Source organism: Somniosus microcephalus, chromosome 25 (assembly GCF_052327205.1).
Source record: "Somniosus microcephalus isolate GS21.2 chromosome 25, FLI_Smic_1.0, whole genome shotgun sequence".
NCBI classification, from domain to species: domain Eukaryota; kingdom Metazoa; phylum Chordata; class Chondrichthyes; order Squaliformes; family Somniosidae; genus Somniosus; species Somniosus microcephalus.
Genome location: NC_141011.1, coordinates 24338109 through 24362953, shown reverse-complemented (window position 1 = coordinate 24362953; position 24845 = coordinate 24338109). Strand labels below are relative to the sequence as shown.

At 45.9% G+C, this 24845-nt stretch overlaps 1 protein-coding gene across 4 annotated transcripts in view; it reads right to left on the bottom strand.

Moving 5' to 3' along the window:
- LOC147100545 (rho guanine nucleotide exchange factor 10-like protein) overlaps positions 1 to 23868 on the bottom strand; it is a 179007-nt gene extending 155139 nt beyond the window's left edge. The window contains exons 1-2 of one of the 4 annotated variants that reach the window (XM_085966906.1): positions 23387 to 23868; positions 5543 to 5630 (exon numbers count right to left, since the gene is read on the bottom strand). In XM_085966906.1, the coding sequence (XP_085823032.1) occupies positions 5543 to 5579 (37 nt within the window). In that variant the 5' untranslated portion in view covers positions 5580 to 5630; positions 23387 to 23868. The remainder of the gene's footprint in view (positions 1 to 5542; positions 5631 to 23386) is intronic. The other 3 variants (XM_085966907.1, XM_085966908.1, XM_085966909.1) reach the window with 3 other exon arrangements.
- Positions 23869 to 24845: the final 977 nt, after the last annotated feature.

Below are 24845 nucleotides of genomic sequence, written 5' to 3'. Positions count from 1 at the left end.
GAATTGGTTGAAACAGGGCCGCGACGTGAACTACAATGCCTCACCTTCAAGAACCACATCGAGAAGACAAAGGCAAAAGTGAGCGTACGAAACAACATCCTGAATAAGCTCACTAACACAAGATGGGGAACAAGCCCGAAAACATTGCAAACCAGTGCACTTGCTCTTTGCTATTCCACTGCCGAATACGCCTGCCCTGCATGGGAAAGGTCTACTCATGCCAAGAAGATGGATGCCGTTCTGAATGCAAGCTGCCGATTTATCACAGGTTGCTTAAAATCAACAAACACCAACAGCCTATATATCCTGGCGGGTATCGCTCCCCCTGATATAAGAAGAACGGTAGCCAGCAAGAAAGAACGACTCTGTCAAACATCAGATGAGAGACACCCTCTGCATTGTCATACACCTACACCCAGCCGTCTAAAGTCAAGAAAGAGCTTCATGAACAGTGTTGTTCCATTACAATCAACCTCATCTGAAGCCCGCATCGCCTTGTGGAAAGACCGGCTCGCCAGTCTTGAACAACCCCCAGTGATGGAAATTTTACTTGATGAAAGCCTTCCCCCAGGAGCTAATTGCAACTGGACAACCTGAAAGTGCCTTAACAGACTTAGGACCAGTGTAGGTTGCTCAAAGGTGTCACTAAGCAAATGGGGATATTCAACCAGCCCGACAACTTGTGAATGTGGAACTGAGGCACAGACTATGCAACATCTCCTGCAATGCCCATCGTTAGAGGAACCCTGCACTGTTGCAGATCTTGCCGAATTCAACAACAAGGCGCAAAAATGTGTCCAGTTCTGGCTGGGCTATGTATAGACTGTCCGTGGACACGATAAGAAGAAGAACTCATTTGTTGAAATTTAGGCCAGTAAGCCATACAGATGAGAAAAATTCCAGTCTGGGCTGAGTTATCTGAATTCAGTCAGAGCAACAGTTGGAGCGCTACAGTTGACCTCAATACTTCAGAGGAAAAGAATCGGCCACGGTTCCTGCTTTCACCCAGTGATACTGGAGAGCAGAATCAGGCTTGGTCATGATGGCCCCAACTGTCAAGTAGCCTGTTGAAACTCAGGGTCTACATTCGTGAGTAGACACTTGCAGCAGATAGTGGAGAGTGACTGGTACCTGTAGATCCATAGCTGAGCCTGAGTAGGCGCCTTCAGGAGAGGAGGGTGAAGGCAAAAATCAACTTATTATTCATACCACACATCTCGACAGGAACTGGCTTTGAAATTCCACGGGAATTCCAACAGTCTCCCATCAGAGTTATGGTGGGAGATCGGAAGAACCCCCACAGGATTTCAAAGCCACTATCTCAGAGCGTGGAGTATTTTTTTGTTAATCTTTTGTTTCAGGTACCATGAACGTACCTACATACAGAAAACTCTCGATTTACCGGCACCTAAATAACCGGAAATCTCTGTTAACCGGTAAAATTCAGGAGTAGGTTCAGGTAAGTTTTACTTCATATTAGTGGCAGTTCCTGGATCTGTGGCTGTGTAACTGGGGTTCGTGCACTTGTTGCTAAGCAACAGGGACGCTTGGTCTGTGGCCGGAGTTCCTGCACATGTTGCTAAGCAACAGGGAAGCCTGGATTTGTTGCTGTGTATGGAGCTCTCGTACCTTTTAACTATAACTCTCTGTAATCCGGACTTTTTGATAAACCGGCACCACGCCAGTGCCAGATAATAAAGAGTTTCCTGTATTGTTATATTTACCTATATATAAGTCACTGCATTTCGAATGATTCATTGTATGTGTACGTTTTTGAAACATTTCTGAGACACGTAATAAAGCGCTATATAAATGCAAGTCTTTTTCTGTTACTGTAGAAATGTTGCACCTGAGCGTTTGTTTCAGAAAGCCCGCTAGCTGGCAGCAGTTGCCAAAGATTTGATAATGTCTCCTTGCAGGGATAAGCCTGGATTCCTGATGGGTCGGGAATGATGTCGTAACAAGAGCTGCAAAACACATCAGAGAGGTTGGAATGTCTGTGGCTGATGTGAAATCCAGCTTTTCTCTGACTTTTCCAAATATCAGGCAGTCTGCTATGAACACCAATGATTCTGAAGCCAAGCAGATGAATACAATGCCAATCTTCTAAGTACTGAGGCTGCAACTGGATGAAATCTTTCCTCTTCAGAAGAATAATAATAAAGGTGTCAGCCTTGGCTCAGTGGTGGCACTCTCGCCTCTGAGTTAGAAGATTTTTGGTTTCAAATCCCACTCCAAAGACTCGAGCACAAAAATCTAGCCAGGCACTTCAGTGCAGTACTGAGGGAGTGCTGCAATGTCGGAGGTGCCATCTTTTGGATGTGACATTAAACCGAGGCCTCGTCTGCCCTCTCGGTTGGATGTAAAAGATCTCACAGCACTATTTCGAAGAAGAGTAGGGGAGTTTTCCCCGGCATTCTCATCAATATTTATCTCTCAACTAACATCACTAAAACAGATTACTTGATCATTATCATTATCACTTTGCTGTTTGTGGGACCTTGCTGTATGCAAATTGGCGGCCGCATTTCCTACATTACAACAATAACTACACTTCAAAAAATACTTAATTGGTTATAAAGCGCTTTGGAACATCCTGAGGTCATGAAAGGTGCTATATAAATGCAAGTTCTTTCTTTCTTTCTGCAGGGTGAAGATGCAAACCCTGGTATACAAGGTGACACAACGGGTAAAAATTCCACGTACAACCATAGCTGGGCAGGAATGGAGTACAGTCCGACTGTTCATGCAAATCTGTTCCTGTTTCCAGAGCAGATTCTCTCCGCGGCGTGGGTGGGACCTGCAAGCTTGCACAAACAGACAGAATTTGGGAGCACTGCTACAGGTATTTAAAGGTCTGCAGCAGCCTCTTAATGGAGAGTAAAGCCAGGGAGAGAGTTGGATTTCAGTCACAGGTAACATCACAACTTGTAACTGTTGCAAAGATTTATCAAAGACAACGTCAATGGAGGTCTATAGTCACAAAATGGCAAGATTCTGCAATGCTGCAGTAAAGGTCTTACATGAGGCGGGTGCAAGAAGAGCCATCCTGTTTGGTACTCCCGGAATGTTCTCCGCAGATGAGAGCTGTACAGAAGGCCTGGCAGGAGGCCACCATCAGAGTAACTGCACTCTTCAGCACCCACGAGATGTGGATCCAAATGAGGAAAAGTATGCTCGATATCAAGAGAGCTGCAAAGATAAAGCTACCCAAGAGAGCTCTATGTCTTGAAGTAGATGGGCCAAGGATGCACGCTGCACACTATTTTCTCCCAACTTGTTACATCTGTAGTGTTGACCTGTGTTGCAGACAAACTTACAGCTGTTTGAATGTGTCATGTTTCCAGCTTTTTGACTATTTGTCCATGGAAGGATTTTGGTCTAGTTTATATTAAATCCTCAGAGAAGCCATGTGTTGGTGATGCAAGTTAGACCTACATGAGCCAACTGGTGAAGTGCTGATTCCCACATAGCAATTTTGTTTGAGACAATGGGCGTTCATTTAGACATTCCAATAAACTTTGCACCCAATATGTTCCGACGGCTTCATTCAATATGGCCCAGCAGGGGTTTGCTGTCAGGGAGCTCTCACCTAGGAAGATTGTAGCTAGTTTTATTGGCAGCTTAGTTGGCCCATCCATAGGCACAGAGAGTGTGGGGAAGGTCAGAGGTCAAACTGTTGACTTCCTATCCAGCTAAGAAAGGACACACTGAGAGCCAGTTTGGAAGATCTAGTGCAGGAAACAGATACAGGGTGAGTGTACTCTCCTTAAGCTCAGTGACGATCAGGTTCAGGGAAATTACTGGCCAGAAATGTTATGTTTAGCCAGCTAACTAGGACAGTGTGGCATGTACTGTTATACTTTTTGTTAAGAAAAGTGTTATAATTCATTGTAATCACTGCTATGTTCATTAACTTATTATATGAAAAATAAATCAGCTTGTTGATTTATATCTGACCTCCTCTCACTAAACTGTCCTTCGGTGCACCCTTTAGGAGATTGGAGAAGCACACATGGGGACAAACGTGAGATTACTGTACTCAGTTTGCATAATAAGGGATGTCCATTGTTCTAGTCCCCCAGGTCAGGCCATTGTATGAGTAGCTATTTGAGCAGTAAAGATAACCCCTGATCAGTAAAGATAACTCCTGATCATAAGGAACATGGGGTCCACTTACGGGAGAGACCAATGATGCTGAAGTCGAGAATATCTGGTGTAAGACTCAAAATTTGTAACAGCATGCTTATCATGCACGACACTCCTTACCACTGCCACTGTGGCTATACCAATATTGTGAAAGGCTCTCACACCATAATGAGCATGATCATTTACTCACACATTAGAACCACGATGGCCACTTGGGAAACCTGACAACACCAGTGACTGCACTTCAAAAGTACTTCATTGGCTAGAACACCAAGCACTTTCATTTTATCAATGAGCATTTTATTAAATACCTTTTGAAAGTCCACTGCACTTCCATTTTCAATACACTCCACTATTTCCTCAAAAGAACTCTATTAAATTTATCATGGGTAACATCAATGACCCCCTGCACCTTGGGGAACCCAGCGGTGGGATGAAATTAGGAAGTGCTGTTCAATGGGAAAAGTAATGAATGAGCAGGGCCTGCTGAGCAATGCACCTGACACCTGTTTGATACATATGTATACTGCAACTTGGCTTGTACTATAGATGTTCCTTGTGGTGGCCTAGAGGGAGCTGGAGCCATAAAGTTAGAGGGTGCTGGTAACCTTTACTGCCACTGATAGTACGGTCCCTGAGGTTGAGGTTGCCTGAAGAACATAAGAAATAAGAGCAGGAGTAGGCCTTCTTGCAACAGAATACACAGTTCTGTAATTGCTTCATTGCTGGATCTCAAACTGTGAAGACAGTTCTCCTCCAGCACTGCCAGGTAGCTATGCCTGGTCCTGTAGAGATGGGTATTTGGGTAATGACAGGTGCAAAGTAGTTCTCCTACCCTGCGGTGTGACATGCCCTCTTCTATCAAATCTAGTGAAAGAGCAACACTGAATCCAATACCCATTGCCGATGACTTCAAGAATGCCGTAATTTCGAACCGCCCCCACTAGTTCATTCCAAAGCCATCGGTTGGAATTTCTACCCTTACATTTTACACATTTAAAAGGGAACCACTCGCTACCAGTTTTGAGAAGGGAATTTCAATCGGTCCATTCCAGCGAAGCAATTATATGAGAAGAGAGAGAGCTCTGCCTGCTTGTGACCAGAATAAAATGGTGGCTCCGACATCAAGTAACAGCAGCGACACCCATTTATCTTCACCACCGCTGGCACTTTGCCTCTGGTAGGAAACAAAAACACCTCCAAAGTTGATGTTTCCTGCCTCCGGAGGCATATAGGCAGCCTTCTTTATAATATTGTGCTACCCGGGAAGCAGGGTTGCAGTATAAATGGGGATTACGTCTATAACCTATCACGTTTCTACCCATGCTATATTATAACAATAACCCTCAATAGTGTATCAGAGTTGATGGGAACATAGATCACAATATCCTACCTTCTGGTTGCAAAGGAGGGGAATCGGAGGAAGCCATTCCACAATACACCGCCGTCTGTCACATCAGCAAGAAGATCCCCGGCCTTTCCTGTTGCAGGAAACATTAGTTTTAATAAATGCCATGGGATTATCATTTTATATTATTCTTAAGTGCAAACTATAGCTTGTGGAGAGGCCTGTAAGAGCATCACATGAAGCACACTGCCCACTATACAAACCAGCAGTACAATAGTAACAGCAGTGAAATCTGTAACACTCAAAGACACGGTAGGTGACAATAATGGGCATGTTTTACTCATTAAAAGGATATTCTCCCTTCCTCTACTGAAGGTGCTGACTTACACTGGAGTATGGTTCCGCAGGACTCAGTAGGCCCTCATTACCTTGCCAAAAGTGACCATTCTAGACAGCGAGTGTCGGTAGGCAGTTCTACCACGAAGGGCGTCACATCAAAGCCTTACCCGTTGATGAAACATGTGCACTTTCCAACAATGAAACACGTTCCAACACATAGCACATTGCATTTAGCTACATCCCCATCGGGCACAACAGCGGCAGGCTGGTAAATTGATGCCAACCTTGAAACCCGTTAGACACCAGAGTCAGGAGTGGAAACCTTGCTTATTTCCTTTCTCCTCCCTAGCCCAAGGACGGAGATCAATTGTAGTACCTCCACCACCGCCAAAGCTAAGAACAGCAAACTCAGCACAGATCCGAAAAGTGACCCTGGAACCTTCCTGATCTATATGGGTCGAAGCCACATCCACTAAACTAATGGGGGCACTCAGTTAACATCGTTTCAGTGGAACATCACTGTGGGTTTCAATCTGTTTTTTCATTAAATCACTGGAGCAAGAGGTTATATACAATGTGTACTCTCAGTCAGTTTCATGGACTGCGACTGTTCTTTATTGTATCTTATTCAGCAAAATTTACTCATCAAAGCAATACGATGCTTATTCCCCCCACATTTCTTCCCTCCTTTCCTGAAGGTACTGACTATTTGTGGGTCCCACAGATGGTAACAACCTTCCAGTATCACCTAAGTGGATGACTTCTCTCCAGCAATGGTGCTGCTCATTCAATCCCACCAGGAAATGTGCTTCAGCTGACCAATAACTGGATACATCACCTTCCCCACCTCTTCCACTCCAGAGTGATTATCTTTCCTCTCATTGACAATCCAGATAAGATTGGCAGAACTAACCTACCCCTCTTCCCCACCCCCCCATCAACTAGGAATATCAGTTAAGGTTTGGATTTGAACTTAGGCCGTCTGGTCAGTGCCCGAGTGTCATAGTTACCAGTCTGCTTTTTTTTTTAAACTAAATTTAACAAAGTGCCTTTTTAAAGGGGCACAAACATAAACACCCAAATCTGTCTGGAATAGCTTTCTCCATTTGGCCGCAGACAGATATTTTGAATTCTAAAACATATTTCCAATCAGCAGTGAAATTGGGGCTTGACATTTAGTTGACACCTCGGGGGCGATTTCAGATTTTAGTCCCAAACAAATGCCCAGTCAGCGGGGCCTCCGCATCACCTGCCTGAAGCTGGCGTTGGGAGGCCCGAACCATTTCCGGGTTCAGGCCTCATTTGACTGTAGCCAGTGAGCTACGGGCACCAAGTGGGTGCCCCAATGCTGCTCGCCAGTTGTGGGGGGGGCTGGCAATTGTCCGATTCCTATCTGGGGGGGGGGGGGCGGAGACAACCACGGAGGAGATCGCACACGGGCCAGCACAAGCCCAGAGTGTTCTAAAATATGTTTGAGCGCTCCTCCTTCTCCTGACTGCACAAAACTTCTCCCAAATAAATGTTTGGACCTCTCCTTGAGCAGCCACTAACAGTCCCTTTAAGGACCGCTGGTTGGGCTGCTAAAAGCCTGGTACAATTAGGCAGGACGTGCATGGTGCACACTCCGCCCATTTGTACCTGAAAATTGTAAACAAGATCCTGATTTTCATGCTTAAGGAGCCTCCCTTTTGAATCAGGAGGGCATGTTGCTTGCTCATTTACAGACCCGCCTAAAAATTGCATCAGCCCAGCCTCGGGCATCAATTAGCCTGATAAGGTGCCTCGCTGAATTTTCAATTGCTGGCTGCCCATTCCTTGCCTGAAACATGGGCAGTCGGCAGTTGAAAATCGCTCTGTGGCTTTGCTTTTCTATTCTTTGCGTTATTGCCTACTTCAATCTTTTTGTTGGAATCAGAGAAGTAAAAATCTTAAACCGTTCCCAGACCAGTAAAGGAACGGTAGCGTAGTGGTAATGTCACTGGGCTAGTAATCCAGAGGCCTGGACTAATGATCCAGAGGTGTGAGTTCAAATCCCACCATAAAACTATCAGATTGTTGTAAAAACCCATCTGGTTCACTAATTCCCTTTAAAGAGGGAAATCTGCCGTCCTTACCTGGTCTGGCCTATATGTGACTCCAGACCAACAGCAATGTGGTTGACTCTTAACTGCCTCTGAAATGGCCTAGCCACCCACTCAGTTGTAACAAACAATAAAAAGAATGAAACCGGGCGGACCACTTGGCACCGGCTACGGACACGGGAATGGCATACCCAGCCTAGTCGACCCTGCAATGTCCTCCTCAGCAACATCTGGGGACTTGTACCAAAATTGGGAGAGCTGTCCTACTCACAAAATCATACCTTTCAGCCAATGTCCCAAACTCCTCCATGACAGGACAGACCCACCAGGGGTGGCAGCACAGTGGTATACAGTCGGGAAGGAGTGGCCTTGGGAGTACTCAACATTGACTCCGGACCCCTTAAAGTCTCATGGCTTCAGGTCAAGCATGGGCAACGAAACCTCCTGCTGAATAACCACCTACTGCCCTCCCTTAGCTGATGAATCAGAACACCACTTGGAAGAAGCACTGAGGTTAGCAAGGGCACAGAATGTACTCTGGGTGGGGGACTTCAATGTCCATCACCAAGAGTGGCTCAGTAGCACCACTGCTGGCCGAGTCCTGAAGGACATAACTGCAAGTCCAAAGATGTGCGGGTTAGGTTGATTGGTTATGATAAATTGACCCTTAGTGTTAGGGGGATTAAATACGTGGGGTTACGGGGATATGTGTTGGTGTTGGTGTAGGGGTTACGGGGATCGGGTGGGATATGTGTCGGTGCAGGCTCGATGGGCCGAAATGGCCTCTATCTGCACTGTGGGGTTTCTGTGATTTCTGTGAAGTCTGGGCCTGCAACAGGTGGTGAGATAAACAAAACGAGGGGAATAGCCAACTTGAACTCGTCCATCTGTCCATGACAGTATTGGTAGCAGTGACCGCCGCACAGTCATTGTGGAGACGAAGTCCCGTCTTCACATTGAGGACACCCTCCTTTGTGTTGTGTGGCACTGCCACCATGCTAAATAGAATAGATTCAGAACAGGGCATCTGTGGGCCATCAGTAGCAGCAGAATTGTATTCCACCACAATCTGTAACCTCATGGCCCGGCATATCCCTCACTCTACCATTACCATCAAGCCAGGGGACCAACCCTGGTTCAATAAGTAGTGTACAAAAGCATGCCAAGAGCAGCACTGGGCGTACCTAAAAATGAGGTGCCAACCTGGGGAAGCTGCAACACAGGACTACATGCATGCTAAAAAGCGAAGCAGCATGCTATAGAGAGGGCTAAGTGATCCCACAATCAACGGATCAGATCAAACTTCTGCAGTCCTGCCACATCCAGTCGTGAATGGTGGTGGACTATTAAACAACTAACGGGAGGAGGAGCCTCCATGAATATCCCTATCCTCAATGATGATGGAGCCCCACGTGAGTGCAAAAGACAAGGCTGAAGCGTTTGCAACCATCTTCAGCCAGAAGTGCTGAGTGGATGATCCATATCGGCCTCCTCGTGAGGTCCCCACCATCACAGAGGCCAGTCTTCAACCAATTCGATTCACTCCACGTGATATCAAGAAACAGCTGAGCGCACTGGATACAGCAAAGGCTATGGGCCCCGACAACATCCCGGCTATCGTGCTGAAGACATGTGCTCCAGAACTAGCAACACCTCTAGCCAAGCTGTTCCAGTACAGCTACAACACTGGCATCTATCCGACAATGTGGAAAACTGCCCAGGTATGTCCTGTCCACAAAAAGCAGGACAAATCCAGCCTGACCAATTACCGCCCCATCAGTCTACTCTCAATCATCAGCAAAGTGATGGAAGGTGTCATCGACAGTGCTATCAAGCGGCACTTACTCACCAATAGCCTGCTCACAGATGCCGAGTTTGGGTTCCACCAAGACCACTCGGCTCCCGACCTCATTACAGCCTTGGTCCAAACATGGACAAAGGAGCTGAATTCCAGAGGTGAGGTGAGAGTGACTGCCCTTGACATCAAGGCAGCATTTGACAGAGTGTGGCATCAAGGAGCCCTAGTAAAACTGAAGTCAGTGGGAATCAGGGGGAAAATGCTCCACTGGCTGCAGTCATACCTAGCACAAAGAAAGATGGTTGTGGTGGTTGAAGGTCAATCATCACAGCCCCAGGACATTGCTGCAGGAGTTCCTCAGGGCAGTGTCCTGGGCCCAACCATCTTCAGCTGCTTCATCAATGACCTTCCCGCCAACATAAGGTCAGAAATGGGGATGTTCGCTGACGACTGCACAGTGTTCAGCGCCATTCACAACTCCTCAGATAATGAAGCAGTCCATGCCCGCTAGCAACAAGACCTGGACGACGTTCAGGCTTGGGCTGATAAGTGGCAGGTAACATGACTATCTCTAACAAGCGAGAGTCTAACCCCCTCCCCTTGACATACAACGGTATTACCATCGCCGAATCCCCCACCATCAACATCCTGGGGGTCATCATTGACCAGAAACTTAACTGGACCAGCCACATAAATACTGTGGCTACAAGAGCAGGTCAGGGGCTGGGTATTTTGCGGCGAGTGTCTCACCTCCTGACTCCCCAAAGCCTTTCCACCATCTACAAGACACAAGTAAGGAGTGTGATGGAATACTTTCCACTTGCCTGGATGAGTGCAACTCCAACAATACTCAAGAAGCTCAACACCATCCAGGACAAAGCAGCCCGCTTGATTGGCACCCCATCCACCACCTTAAACATTCACGCCCTCCACCACCAGCGTACCGTGGCTGCAGTGTGTACCATCTACAAGATACAGTGCAGCAACTCACCAAGGCTTCTACGGCAGCACATCCCAAACCCGCGACCTCTTCCACCTAGAAGGACAAGGGCAGCAGGCGCATGGGAACACCACCACCTCCAAGTTCCCCTCCAAGTCACACACCATCCTGACTTAGAAGTATATCGCCGTTCCTTCATTGTCGCTGGGTCAAAATCCTAGAACTCCCTCCCTAACAGCACTGTGGGAGTACCTTCACCACACAGACTGCAGCGGTTCCAGAAGGCGGCTCACCACCACCTTCTCAAGGGCAATTAGAGATGGGCAATAAATGCTGGCCTTGCCAGCGACGGCTACATCCCATAAACGAATAAAAAAAAAAGTAAGCTGCTGTGGAATTAGCAGAGCAGTCCAACCCCTCCTGGCTCCACAGGATGAGTTGTTGTTAACAAATAAAAATTAACACTTATCTGGAGTTGGAGGCGGTGGGGACCGCTGAAGAATCGGCGATGAATTTCTTGATGGGGTACTTCAACAGGCGTTAGACTCTTCATTTACATATTAGGCCCGAGACGCCTATAAAAAGTGCTCCACGAATTTAGCAGTGGGACCAACACCTATGCAGATCGGGCACAGGCCATCCCACTGCTTAACTGGTATGCTTTGCGCCCAAAAAACAGGCGCAACGCAATCAATTTCCACCCCCATATCTCTTTTATGCATACATTCTGTAATAGATAATTAGATCAGGGGTTCGCAACTGGGGGTCCGAGAAGGTTTCAAGGGTCCGCCAAAAAAAACAGATTGTAATTAATCCTCCGCCGCCCCCGCGCTGCTATTTACGGCTACAAATTGTCCGCTTTTATTTGACAGAAGACGCTTGGGTAAAACCCACAGTAGAATGCAAGGCTCACAAAAAGCAGTGCATTTGAGTTCCAGAAAAACAGAAAGTAACTTCGCCACCTCCAACTACAAAATGCCGCAAAATCAATCGGAACAAGTACTCGATCACGCGTGGCAAGAAGAAAGAGGATAGTAATGGTAAGACTGATGTCAAACTGTGAGCATTGAGCATGTCTGAGAGATAGTCAGACTGGGACTCTCTCCTCGTTAAACATATCTGGGTGATAAATAGGGTTGACTTTCATTTAAATTCTTATGGACCAGTTGGTTATTAAAACTGCCCATACTGAGAGCGGATGGTGCGTGGAATGGCCCTGATCCTTTACCAGCACAACATTGACAGTGAACTCTTAACATGACAAGACAAGTCGGCGCAAGTCATGCACTAGACTGGATGTTTATTAAAATGTGTTGCAAGCTATTCAGATTATATAAACCAGCCATACAAGCCAATGAGGTGCGGGGAGCATTTCGTGTATCCTGAAGGGTTATATATATGTTCACTGACATGTTCTGAAGCTATTTATGGGATGTCATGGGAGAGTGCCCTGATACTGAGCTACTTTTATTGGAAATCGTTTCATAGTATTTCCAATAAAACTTCCAATGCAGTTCCCGTTCACTCAAAGGATTCGTTTATTTTTTTCTCCTATTTCGAGTAGACAGCAGTGAGATAAATTTATACTTTTTTAACAAGCATTGGTTTAAAGTACAATGGAAGAGTTTTTAAACTTGTTACCCCCAAACTTTAATGAATTCAGTGAATGGTCGCGGGTTTCCGAGGATATGTGGTGAATTGGCTCAGAGGCAGGAAACAAAGGATAATGGTCGAAGGGTGTTTTTGCGACTGGAAGGCTGTTTCCAGGGGTTCCGCAGGGCTCAGTACTGGGTCCTTTGCTTTTTCTGGTATATATCAATGATTTGGACTTTAATGTCGGAAGTATGATTAAGAAGTTTGCAGATGATACAAAAATTGGCCATGTGGTTGATAATGAAGAAGAAAGCTGCAGACTGCAGGAAGATATCAATGGGCTGGTCAGGAGGACAGAACAGTGGCAAATGGAATTCAATCTGGAGAAGTGTGAGGTAATGTATTTGGGGAGGGCTAACAAGGCAAGGGAATACAATATAAATGGTAGGACACTGAGACGTGCAGAAGATCAGAGGGACCTTGGAGTGCATGTCCACAGATCCCTGAAGGTAGCAGGACAGGTAGATAAGGTGGTTAAGAAGGCATACGGGATACTTGCCTTTATTAGCTGATCATAGAATATAAGAGCAGGGAGGTTATGCTTGAACTGTATAAAACACTAGTTAGGCCGCAGCTAGAGTACTGCTTGCAGTTCTGGTCACCACATTACAGGAAGGATGTGATTGTCCTAGAGAGGGTGCAGTGGAGATTTATGAGGATGTTGCCTGGGCTGGAGAATTTTAGCTATGAGGAAAGATTGGATAGACTGGGGTTGTTTTCTTTGAAACAGAGGAGGCTGAGGGGGGACCTAATTGAGGTGTATAAAATTATGAGGGGCCTAGATAGAGTGGATAGGAAGAACCTATATTCCTTAGCAGAAGGGTCAATAACCAGGGGACACAGATTTAAAGTAATTGGTCAGAGGTTTAGAGGAGATTTGAGGGGAAATGTTTTTACCCAGAGGATGGTGGGGGTCTGAACTCACTGCCTGAAAGGGTGGTAGAAGCAGAGGCCCTCATCACATTTTAAAAAGTACTTGGATATGCACTTGAAGTGCCGTAACCTACAAGGCTACGGACCAAGTGCTGGAAAGTGGGTTTAGGGTGGATAGCTCTTTGTCAGCCGGCACAGACAAGATGGGCCGAATGGCCTCCTTCTGTGCTGTAAATGTCGATGATTCTATGAATTCTTGCCTCCTTCGATGAGGCAATTGGATGGAGGGTCTTTGCTCAGTTAAATGGGAGAGCTGATGTCTTGTTCCTGGGAAAACCCACCTGATATGCAATGTAAACCATCACGTCTGCAGTTTAATTCACAAGTGTGCTTACAGCACAGAAGGAGGACATTCTGTACATTGCGTCTGTGTTGGCTCTTTGCTAAAGTAATACAAAACTACCTCACTTATCCCCATGACCTTGCGTCTTCTTTTACTTTAATGTTAGTGGCGTTATTTCCCCCTTAAAAGATGCCATGGACGCTCTTTCAATCGTTAGTCAGGATTGGTCAGCTGCAGAATTTTCCCCGTAGTCTGTCCAATTTTGCACTGAACATCATTGATTTTAAAATGCATCATTGTTGCTCAGCTTCAGCAACCAGTTTCACATTAAGTAAGCAAAACAAAAATAATAATAAATATACAGTATATGTTTAATTGTATAACTAATTTTTATACAGAAAAAATACTTGTATTGTGTTACAGGGAGTCCGTGAAATTTTTATAAGACGAGAGGGGGGCCTCAGAAGCCAAAAGGTTGAGAACCCCTGAATTAGATGATGAATTTTCACTAAAAGAAATAGGGTGCTTAGCCATACAGAAATGAAGGCCCCAACTTTGATTTGGGGGCTGCACTGAATTAGCTGACCTCAGTCGAGTGGCTGTTGTGGCATTAAAGTTGGCTTCTATGTCCCTGGGCTGGTGGTGGAGGTGTAGAAACCTCCACGATTCCCCACTCCTGCTTGGAAATGCCTGTCTGTGGAACTCAGGTGGCCACACAATTGGACTCAGATGTGATGCCCTCTGTGGTCTCACATGAAAATTGGCACTGGTGAAACTGTATCCCCATAAGAGTCAGTGCCTTCAGGGGAGGGGTTGGGGGGGGGGGGGTGAATATTGGGAAAATAATGCATGATATTTGAGATGCTAAATTAAATGACAATTTTTCATTAAAAATACACTTTGGCTGAATATTGCACTCAAGGATTCAAATTATTTTTCTGCAAAATTAGTTGAGTGACGTCATGTAGAAATCAACTTGTGGCCCAAGGCGTCACAGATCTTTTCACAGTATGTAAGAGTTAACGGCATTATTTTAACATTGCAGTACTGCCTTGGTCAGACCACAGGAAACAGTGAGATTTATCTCCTCTCGCAGTCAACTGGTACCTTACACCTTCAGATCCTAGGTCAGTATTAGTTTCACCTGCATCATTCTAGCTTTACTGTTCTTTGTGTACGTCCCACACAACAACATTCTAAAATAAAACAATTTAGCGCTTGTAATACAGCCCAGGGCCATTTGTGGCTTCCTCTTCACTTGCAGTCCCATGTGACTTATCGCCCTGTAAACTTCTGGTCCTCCACTTATACCTGTGGGATGTAGCCACAACTGGGATTCAGCACAGTTTGCTCTCCTTCTCTTGCTATCCAGTGAGATAAAGCAAGGGAATATTATTAGGAAGCAGCAATCCAGAAAGCACCCCTATTAGAACGATGGCACCTGTAACTTTAACTTGTATCTTGTGTGGGAGGTGCCTGGTCTCCAATTTGCAAGCTGGCATATTTGAAATCAGGCGCTTACTACCTGGTAAATTACAGGTGCCGTCGCGCACCCCATCACTCTGTGGTGGAGCATGTAACAGCATCCCTGAAAATGGATCTCAAGCAAGAAACTGTTTGGAAGTGTGGCCCTCAACAAAAACGTCAGTGAGAAACAGGTTACACTACATATCATTCTTTAAAACAGGCAGGGAGTAGGAAACAAATTTCAGGAGGCGGTAAAGTCTGGCCTTTCCAATCACCTATGAGTCTGACCAAAGTTATGGCAGGGCGTGATATTCACCCACTCAACATGATGAGCGCTGACCCTGCTGCAGTTTCCAGGGTTACCTTCATTAGAATATTTTGGGCGAGGTACAAGCATTATAGACGCCACTGAATGAGAGCTCGGCAATTGATTCAAATGCCTGCAGCAGCTTAAAGGGGCAGGTATCATTATTACAACTTGTGTTCAGGAAAAGAAGGTCTGAGATTGAGGTCTGGCTGAGCAGAAATTTCCTCCAACTAAATATTGGGAAGACCGAAGCCGTTGTCGTCGGTCCCCAACACAAACTCCGTTCCCTAGCCATTGTCTCCATCCCTCTTCCTGGCAACTGTCTGAGGCTGAACCAGACCGTTCGCAACCTTAGTATTGTATCTGACCCTGAAATGAGCTTCTGACCACATATCCGCAACATCACCAAGACCGCCTACTTCCGCTTCCGTAACCTCACCCGACTCTGCCCCTTGCCTCAGCTCATCCGCTGCTGAAACCCTCATCCATGCCTTTGTTACCACTAGACTCGACTATTCCATCGCTCTCCGGGCCGGCCTCCATTTCTTCCATCCTCCATAAACTTGAGCTCATCCAAAACTCTGCTGCCCGTATCCTAACTCGCACCAAGTCCCGTTCACCCATCACCCCTGTGCTCGCTGACCTACATTGGCTCCCGGTCTGGCAATGCCTCAATTTTAAAGTTCTCATCCTTGCTTTCAAATCCCTCCACGGCCTCGCCCTTCCCTATCTCTGTAACCTCCTCCAGCCCTACAACCCTCCAAGATCTCTGCGCTCATCCAGTTCTGGCCTCTTGCGCATCCCCTATTTTAATCACTCCACCATTGGCGGCAGTGCATTCAGCTGCCAAGGCCCTAAGCTCTGGAATTCCCTCCCTAAACCACTCTACCTCTCTCTCCTCCTTTAAGACGCTCCTTAAAACCTACCTCTTTGACCAAGTCTGTCCTAATATCTCCTTATGTGGCTCGGCATCAAATTTTGTTTGATAACACCCCTGTGAAGCATCTTGGGATGTCTTACTACGTTAAAGGCACTATATAAATACAAGTTGTTGTTGTTGAGATTGCAGAGGGACTCTGGATCTGCAGAGGGTAGGGAGTCCTCAAGGATTCTCCAATGGGGCAGTGTAAATACTGTGATCTTCTTTATCAAGCGCGCTGCATGGCTCCAAGGAAAGATTGCCAGGGCAATGAGTGCCAACTCCATTGCCCCTGATCAGCCAGTCGGTGCCAGATGAAGATTAATAACCTTGCCTGGTCAACAAAACTAAGAGAAGCCATCAACACCTTCCAAGAATTTATTGTACTGAGCATGTTTCCCACTTACAATGACCTACCCATCATGCTGTGTTAAAGTGCTTTAATACCTCACCACCAATGCCTCTGAGGCTCTGCCGTGGCCTTAGCACACCCAGCCTTTACCTGGCAGTGTGCCTTCACCTTGCAAAAACCTTACATGGAATGTAATTACTTGTTGCATGCACTTGTCATCACACCTGTACGGCCTACATGCTGATATCTGGCGCTTATTGCACATCATGGTAACCAAAGTTAAATCTCACTCTTGCATTCCTCTTCAAGGAGAAGACAGGACAAAACATCAGAGAAAGAGCTGCTACAGGTGGCTGATCCACAAACATCCAGCCTCTCACGACCTGGGAGGAAGAGACAAAGCAAATCCATACAGGCTATCATGAAATGTGAAAGTAGGAGAGCATGTGCCAGCTACAAATTCAACAGGAACATTTTCTTCTCTTCCTTCTCATCCTACTGTGCCCACATTGGCAATCAGTAGACCATATAAAAAAAAAACTCCTATCATCCCTTCTAGTGTACATTACATCTGCCATCAGGAAATCATTGTAACTTCTCTTCCTTCTCTAGATGTTGCTAAGAACACGCAAGCCCTAGGACATATGATATCCAGCCCTGCTAGCACCTCAGACCGTCACTAATTCTATCTCTCCCAAGTGCCAATTCAGAGACATCCACCCTGAGGGAGAGAGGAAGCCTATGGGCATGCACTTCGTGACACACAGAGTATGAGTGAGCAGAAGGTGCTACTGGTGGCACATGAGGGGGGAGATCTTTCTGGCCAGAGGATCAGGTTGTGTAAACCCTGCGCTGAAGAGTTTGGGGATCAGGATCTCACAACCTGGCTTTTAAAAGAATGATGCTGCAGAGCATCAAACACTGATGCGAGAACTGAGAGTTGTGTTAGACAGTGTGCTGCTGATTGCAGCGCAGGTGGAGAAGGCAACTACCAGGACACTGGAGGACGACTTTGTTACTCTGCAGTCAAACCCTGATTATGTGGCAGTTCCAAGGTCCCTGTAACAGACTCCATAAAGACAGTTTATGTAGAATAAAAGAAAGAACTTGTATTTATCTAGCACCTTTCACAACCCCAGGATGTCCCAAATCACTTTACAGCCAATTAGTTACTTTTGACTTAGTCACTGTTGTAATGTAGGAATGCTACCATAGAGGTCTGTGGCACAAAAATTGAGAAGGCTGTCTTTTTTGGCCTCCAAAGGTTTGCAGACAAGCATCAAATAGGGCTTGTTTGTTTCATTAGGACAATTAGGTCTGCTTTCCATGCTTAGCCAATGCCCAGTACAAGTAGAATGACAATGATGATGGTCCAGTGTCTCAGGATGACAACACATGCGAGCCCTCCCACCCACCAGCTTCCTCTTATTCGCATGTGGCAAAAAGGAAATGGGGCCAGGTTGCCTATGCAGCAGCACAAAAAGGTGCAGCCTACAGCAGGTCCACCTCTGGTGAGACGAGGACCATCTCAGTCACAGGAAGCTCCTATTGCAGTACAGTAGCCAGCCACCTGATACACATTTGCCATTGCGACAACACCTAGGGGACACACAAGAATAGGGTTTACGAAGCTGGACTTTCCTGACCTTTGCCCCAGAGGAATAAACAGTTCCCCAGGGTAAAAGCCAGGAAAATGGAATGGAGACCCAGCACATGGCGCTGCAGCCTGCTCCCAGATGCACTGCTGACAGGGGGGGGAAGGGAGGCCAACTGCAGTTCAGTAACAAACCAAAGACTTGAAGGTGAGCACTGTTAAACTTGCTTAAAGCACCCGCAGAATTTAAAAGTTCAACTGGGACAAGGTCCCGACCTCCAGGCCCCGAGTTGCCAGCATTAGGCTCTGTTAGGAGCTTCCCCTGGACCATGTAAATATCTATTTAAATGACCTAGGACAGGAAATCCTAGCGCTCCTGGGGCTGGACAAGAACAGCGCGCTTCGTGTGCACTACTCCTCTCTATCCAGGGTGGGGGCAGGAAAATCTTCCCTATGATCTCACGCTTCACACACTGGCACCAAAGGAAACACATTCGTATAAGCACCAGGAACACACACAAATATGGATTTTCATTGAAATTATTTAAATGATGATGGCACTAATGTTGTTGTACATGCAAACAAAGGTTTGGAATTAGCTTTAGTCAGATGGCATGAATGAGCCTGGTGACTTGTTGCACACAGAAAAGGATATGTAGGTGGAGTGCCTTGAAATGAAAGCATCCTAGCAGCTCCCAGGGAAGGGATCATTCACTTGAATCATCCAGTGTTGCAAACGAACAGCCCATTGAAAGAGTGCAATCTTTTGACATAGGCAGTGGCATTGAGCAGGGGAGCACGTAGGGACATGTGGGTGCAAACTATGACTCCTTGCCCTTTCATGCTACTGCCAACTGTGTATAGAATAAATATGAACTTGTTTACTCTAGCAAACTGCATCCATGATTTGCTTAATGAATATGCGCACAGCTGATTAGCAAATGTTAGTGCAAACGGCAGCCTGAAATGATTCCTTCGCATAAAAGTTAAGGGCGGTTGTGATCCGAACAGTCTCGAGCACTGCTGTGCCTGTAGTGGAGGCGGCTGTAGGCCCGCTTGCAGAGTGTGGCATAAATCATTGATGACTTCCTTGGTAAAGCCCCTGATCCATTAAAAAAAACGCAGGTATGTGCGTGTCAGGTGTGGGGTGCTAGCCAATGAGTGCCATGCGGTGTTGCCAAATCAGCCTGACGTCCCTCCATTGCTCCTCCATTTCTAAAGAGCCAAGATACAGGGCAATTCTCAATAGAAATGTCATTTTGTGCCCTGTGTGAGCCGACGGGGGTGGGGGTGGGGGTGGGGAATGGCAGCCTCACAGCAAATGGCACAAAGAAGATGTCAAAATGTTAGCAACAGCCAAAATAATCCTACAGAAATGAGTCAGAAATAAGCTTTGAACTGACACTATACATGTTGATGCTGGGCTCCTTAAATTCTCTTTTGCTTTCTTCCTAGTGCCTGGCAACCTTTAGGCACCACTGGAATTATAGTGGGAGACCGGGAGCACCCTTTAAAATGTCAGTGCCAGACTTAAAGCTTTGCATCTAGAATTTCTAAGTTGCATTAAATTTGCTGCATCAGTTTCTTTTTAAATCGAGAACACTAGGTAAAGGACCATGGTCCATAGTGTAGGGGATCTCATCGAAACCTATAAAATTCTGTCAGGCCTGGACAGACTAGATGCAGGAAGGATGTTCCTGATGGCCGGGGAGTCCAGAACCAGGGGTCATAGTCTAAGGATAAGGGGTAAGCCATTTAGGACTGAGATGAGGAGGAATTTCTTCACCCAGAGAGTGGTGAACCTGTGGGATTCTCTACCACAGAGGGCGGTGGAGGCCAATTCATTAAATATATTCAAGAAGGAGTTGGATATATTTCTTAAGGCTAGAGGGATCAAGGGATATGGGGAGAAAGCAGGGGCAGGGTACTGAATTTGGATGATCAGCCATGATCTCACTGAATGGCGGAGCAGGCTCGAGGGGCCGAATGGCCTACTCCTGCTCCTATCTTCTATGTTCTATGATAGCTTCCCACACACTAATCTCCTTCATGAACCCTCACTGTGTATCCATTAAGACTAATCAGGGAGCTGAGAAGGAACAAGAGAGGAAAGCTCAGAGAAGCAAGGACCACAGTGGTACCAATAAAATACAGTTAGTTGCTACAAGGAAGAAAAAAGTTATTCTGAATAACAAGGTAGTAAAAAATGAGTATTACTATAGTCCCAGGCATGTAACACTGTATGACTTCATTCCCTACATCACTTCACACATGCCCTCATTAAATTGCATCTGCCATGTATCTGCGCATTTCACCAGTCTATGTCCTCCTGAAGTCTGCTACTATCCACCTCACTATTTATTGCGTTGGCAAGTTTGGTATCACCTGCAAACTTCAAAATTGTACTCCCAATATCCAAGTCCAGGTCATTTATATATAACAAGAAAAGCGATGGTCCCAATACCGATCCCTGGGGGATCCCATTGCATAATTCTCTCCAGTCAGAACATCCATTCACCACTACTCTCTGCCTCCTATCCCTTAACCAATTCCGTACCCAAGTTACCATCGTCCCTTTAATCACATGTGCTTCTATTTTCCAAATTAACCTGTTATGTGGTACTTTAGCAAATGCCTTTTGAAAGTCCATATATACATCTACTGCACTATCTTCATCAACCCTCACTGTTATTTCATCTAAGAACTCAATCAGGTTACTCAGACACGATTTGTCTTTAACAAATCCATGCGGGCTATCCCTTATTAACCCATGCTTCTCCAAGTTAGAATTAATTTTGTCCTTGACAATGATCTCTAGTAGTTTTCCCACCACAGACATTGGACTGACTGACCTGTATTTACCAGGTTTATCCCTCTCCCCTTTTTTGAATAGGGGTGTAACATTTACAATCCTCCAGTCTCTAGTTCCACAAGGGACAGACACTTTCAGGACTTCACACAAATGGCCATCTGTCATGCAAGAATCAAGACAGTGATTGTTGGCAGGCTATTCCGCTGTGGTGGCATCCCAACAAAGCCGATGCTTGCTCAATATCCACACATGCATTTTCCAACTACTGTAGATTCGCTGAATACTAATCAGGGGTGGGAACTCTGGGTGATCTTTCTCCTCCCGGATGCCATGTCCAATTATAGCATTCCTACCATTGCTTCAGATGGGGCCTTCCTTATCTGAATGGTGCAGTTCCATACTGACCAGTCGATTTATCAACTGGGCTATTGAGAAAGCTTGGCAACTGCTTTTATATTAGAATCAATACTTAACATTAAATCAAGTCCATAAATCAGCACACCAGTCTTAATTCCAGGCTACAGCAAAGGCAAAAACTATTAACATAATTAGGTTAGTTTCAGCTACTGCTTATTTGAGTCCTCTGCACTCTATTCCCACTGATGTCACGTCAGGGTTCTTGATTGGTGGCCCATCATATTTTGGAACACACTATGAGACTCTGACTGCATCACTGAGTTTAAAAGCATATTGCTGAGCTATTCAGAATCCTGTTATTGAAGTGTAGATAGATCCATTGGAGTAACTGCAAGTTAAATAACATTAACAAAATCACAAGTACTGGGAGGAGGAACAGCATGGGGGAGCAGTGCACAGGAAAACCAAAGTGTTCATTCACTTGCCCGACTGGCAAAATGCACTGCCTGCTCTAGCGCTCAGCTGTAAAGACCAGGAAGATCCCAGATTTGACCCCTGAGTTTCCTGTCCTCAACTGGGGTGACAGTAGCGAGACTACAATGTGCCTCCGTGCCCAGGTTGGGGAGGAGCGGCGAGTCATACTGTGGTATAGTTCCAGGGCCATAGGCAGCCTTCTGATACCATGCACAAGTTGTCATTCTTGACCTGCGAGTATGAACGGTGAATTGAATAACTGGCAGGCCATTTGACCATAGGGACCAAGCCCCACCCTATCCTTACCTGATATTCACACGTATGAATTTTCAGCCGAGTGTAAACTGGCTATTTATTCCCCTCACCAGCACGGGGGCAACTTAAGCCAACTGCAGCAACCCAAGTGCTGCAGCAGTTGAGGACAGCTAACTGTGCACAGACCAGTAATTGAATTTGTGATCTTCCTAGCCTATGTAGCACAATACCACACAAGGCATTGCATTTACCAACTGATGAACCCTGACTTCTGTTACTAGGATTATCTTACCAACAGCTAATGTTAAGATCAATTCCTGATCTGTACTGAGTGAATCTTAACTGTGGCAGCAACTGAGGTACAACCCTTCATTATAGAGTGTGTGTGTGGGGTGGGGGGTGGAATCAGCCAAGTTATTGCCGTCCAGAAACCCCTGATGAAAAGTGCACATGTGTAAACACTGGGGGGGGGGGTGAGTTCGGCTGTACTGCCCACCTCACGGTCAAATAGTTTGCTGATACTCAATGTCTAGGCTCACGCATTAAAAATAATCACTTGGGCAGTCAGCACCCAAAGAACTGTAACCCAGTGGGAATCAGGAGAAAAGAGAACATTGGCAATGACAAAAAAAACTTTGGAAAAATGCAAACTACTTCACCCACAGTGATCCAACTCCCAGTCTGATGTTACATTCCTCAATATGCTGAGGCAATGGCAGGGGTAATGGCCTGTGACTCATCCCCCAAAAAAACAGTAAAATATGTCTGGCGTGGACCCAGCAGAGGCCAGAAATGGATCAGAGAAGTGACACTAAACTTTATCCAGCGTCTTAAATACAGCCAGCCGTGAGTTTGAACAGATTCTCTCAGACCCCTCCGCCCAGCATCATCGTTGGCCCTCCCCAACCCCGGGTCACACAACATTAGAATAGCTCACACTTCCAGGAAAATAAAGTGAACCGCAATCGTTTTCTCAATAAACAAACCCCTCCCACTCCATCCCAAAATGCACAGATACACACCCTAAGGAGCTGTTGTCACCCGGAATTGTTATTTTGCAGCTGCTCGATCAGAATTCTCCCCCTGCCACTGATTATGCACAATTTTACTATTTGAATATAAATTCAACTTGCTCGTTATGTCTTGGTGCCTTTCTCTCTTCCCCCAGCCTCCCTGTTCAAATAGAACGGAGATCTCCTTTCTCAGCTCCACTCAGTCCTACTCTAACATACTGGATGGCAACGCGATTATTCGAGCTTGATGGTGGAATTAATGTTTGATTTAAGTACTGCATCTTCGGTGCAGAAACACACTTTTCCACTTACCCGGTTATGTCTTTGTTGCCATATACAAAGAGCTAGAGGTTGCACTGCTTCTGCAGGACTGATATTAAATCGCAGGGGTGGAAACATAAAGCCTCGTTGGTCATATTCTCTGTCTCAGAGCATTTTATATCCCATATTTAGTCGACACAGCCATCATAAAAGAAATCCGTAAAAAAAATGCTGGCATGTCTGTGAGCAGGCTCCCAATAGAAGCAGGACGCTGTGTTCTGGGTCTCTCTTTTCTCTCTCTCAGCCTCTCCTTCCCTCTAATCAATAGAAGCAGCTCAGATCCTGCACAGAGCTGGGCATTCATACAACCAATGGGATCGCTCAGAGTTGCTCCACAATCCTCAAGGGCGCTTCAGTCTCGCAGCTATGAATATTTATCAGCTTGCGCGCTGTACTCAGCTCGGACGATGAACAGCAAGCAGCGAGACTCCACTTTCCCCTCCTACACGGGCCTTTTGCAGTTCACATCTCATACCAGGTTTCCGAAATTCTCAGGGGAAGAAAAAAAAAACACATCAAGAAAACTGGGTGGGAGTTGAAGTTTAATAATTGCAAATGCGTTGATCGGTGTGTAGATCTCCTTAGAGTCTGGTATCCAGGATACAGCAGGCAAGCTCTTGTGCAATGACAGCAGCGTGACCTCGAGAGGGGAGTGCGGGCGGGGGGGGGAGGCTTCACCCGGGCTTGTTCAAGCGCTAACACACCTCTTTTAAAAAATAAACTTTTAGTGAACGGAGAAAATCATTCAGAATTTCATCCTATCGAGGTTTTAAGTTGCTTCACTGACGTAATGGAACTTCTAGCTGGGCTTAGGGGGTAATTTAATGAGATTTGTAAGAATGGAGTTTTTGTAATAGCAAGGTTTTCCTTCACCCTCATTAACCATGCATTGAATTACTGTGAGAAATCTCAGTTTTTAGAATCAATTATTTATCAACTATTAGTGCCTCAGTCTAAACGTTACTGTATGCTCCTGATCTTTGGTCACCCGGTGCGGAGGGGAGCGGGCAAGTCGGAGGACCTCCTCGTAGGACTGCTCCTGGGCCTGGCCAAGATGGCCATTAACAGGTCCAGGCAACGAGCAGTCGAGGGGGGTGGTGCGGCCCAACTGCCTGTCTCTCTTCCGCAGCTATGTTCGCGCCCGGGTGTCCCTGGAGATGGAGCACGTGGTGTACACCGGCACGCTCGAGGCCTTCCACGAAGGACTGGAGTGCTTCATCGCCCTCCAAAACAAAACTTTAATTTGTTAAGGTTCCTATAAAAGTTTTTTTTTGTTTAATTTACAGCTTATGGGTTGTGCCCCTTTAATAGGGGGCACGTTCTACCTCTTAAATTGGTAATTTGCATAAACAAGAAGAAGTAGACATTACTGTGAATACCATCATAGTTATATAGCTCTGAAATCTTTAGTCCAAATTTTGTAAAATGATATATTTTTTCTCTTTTCTAC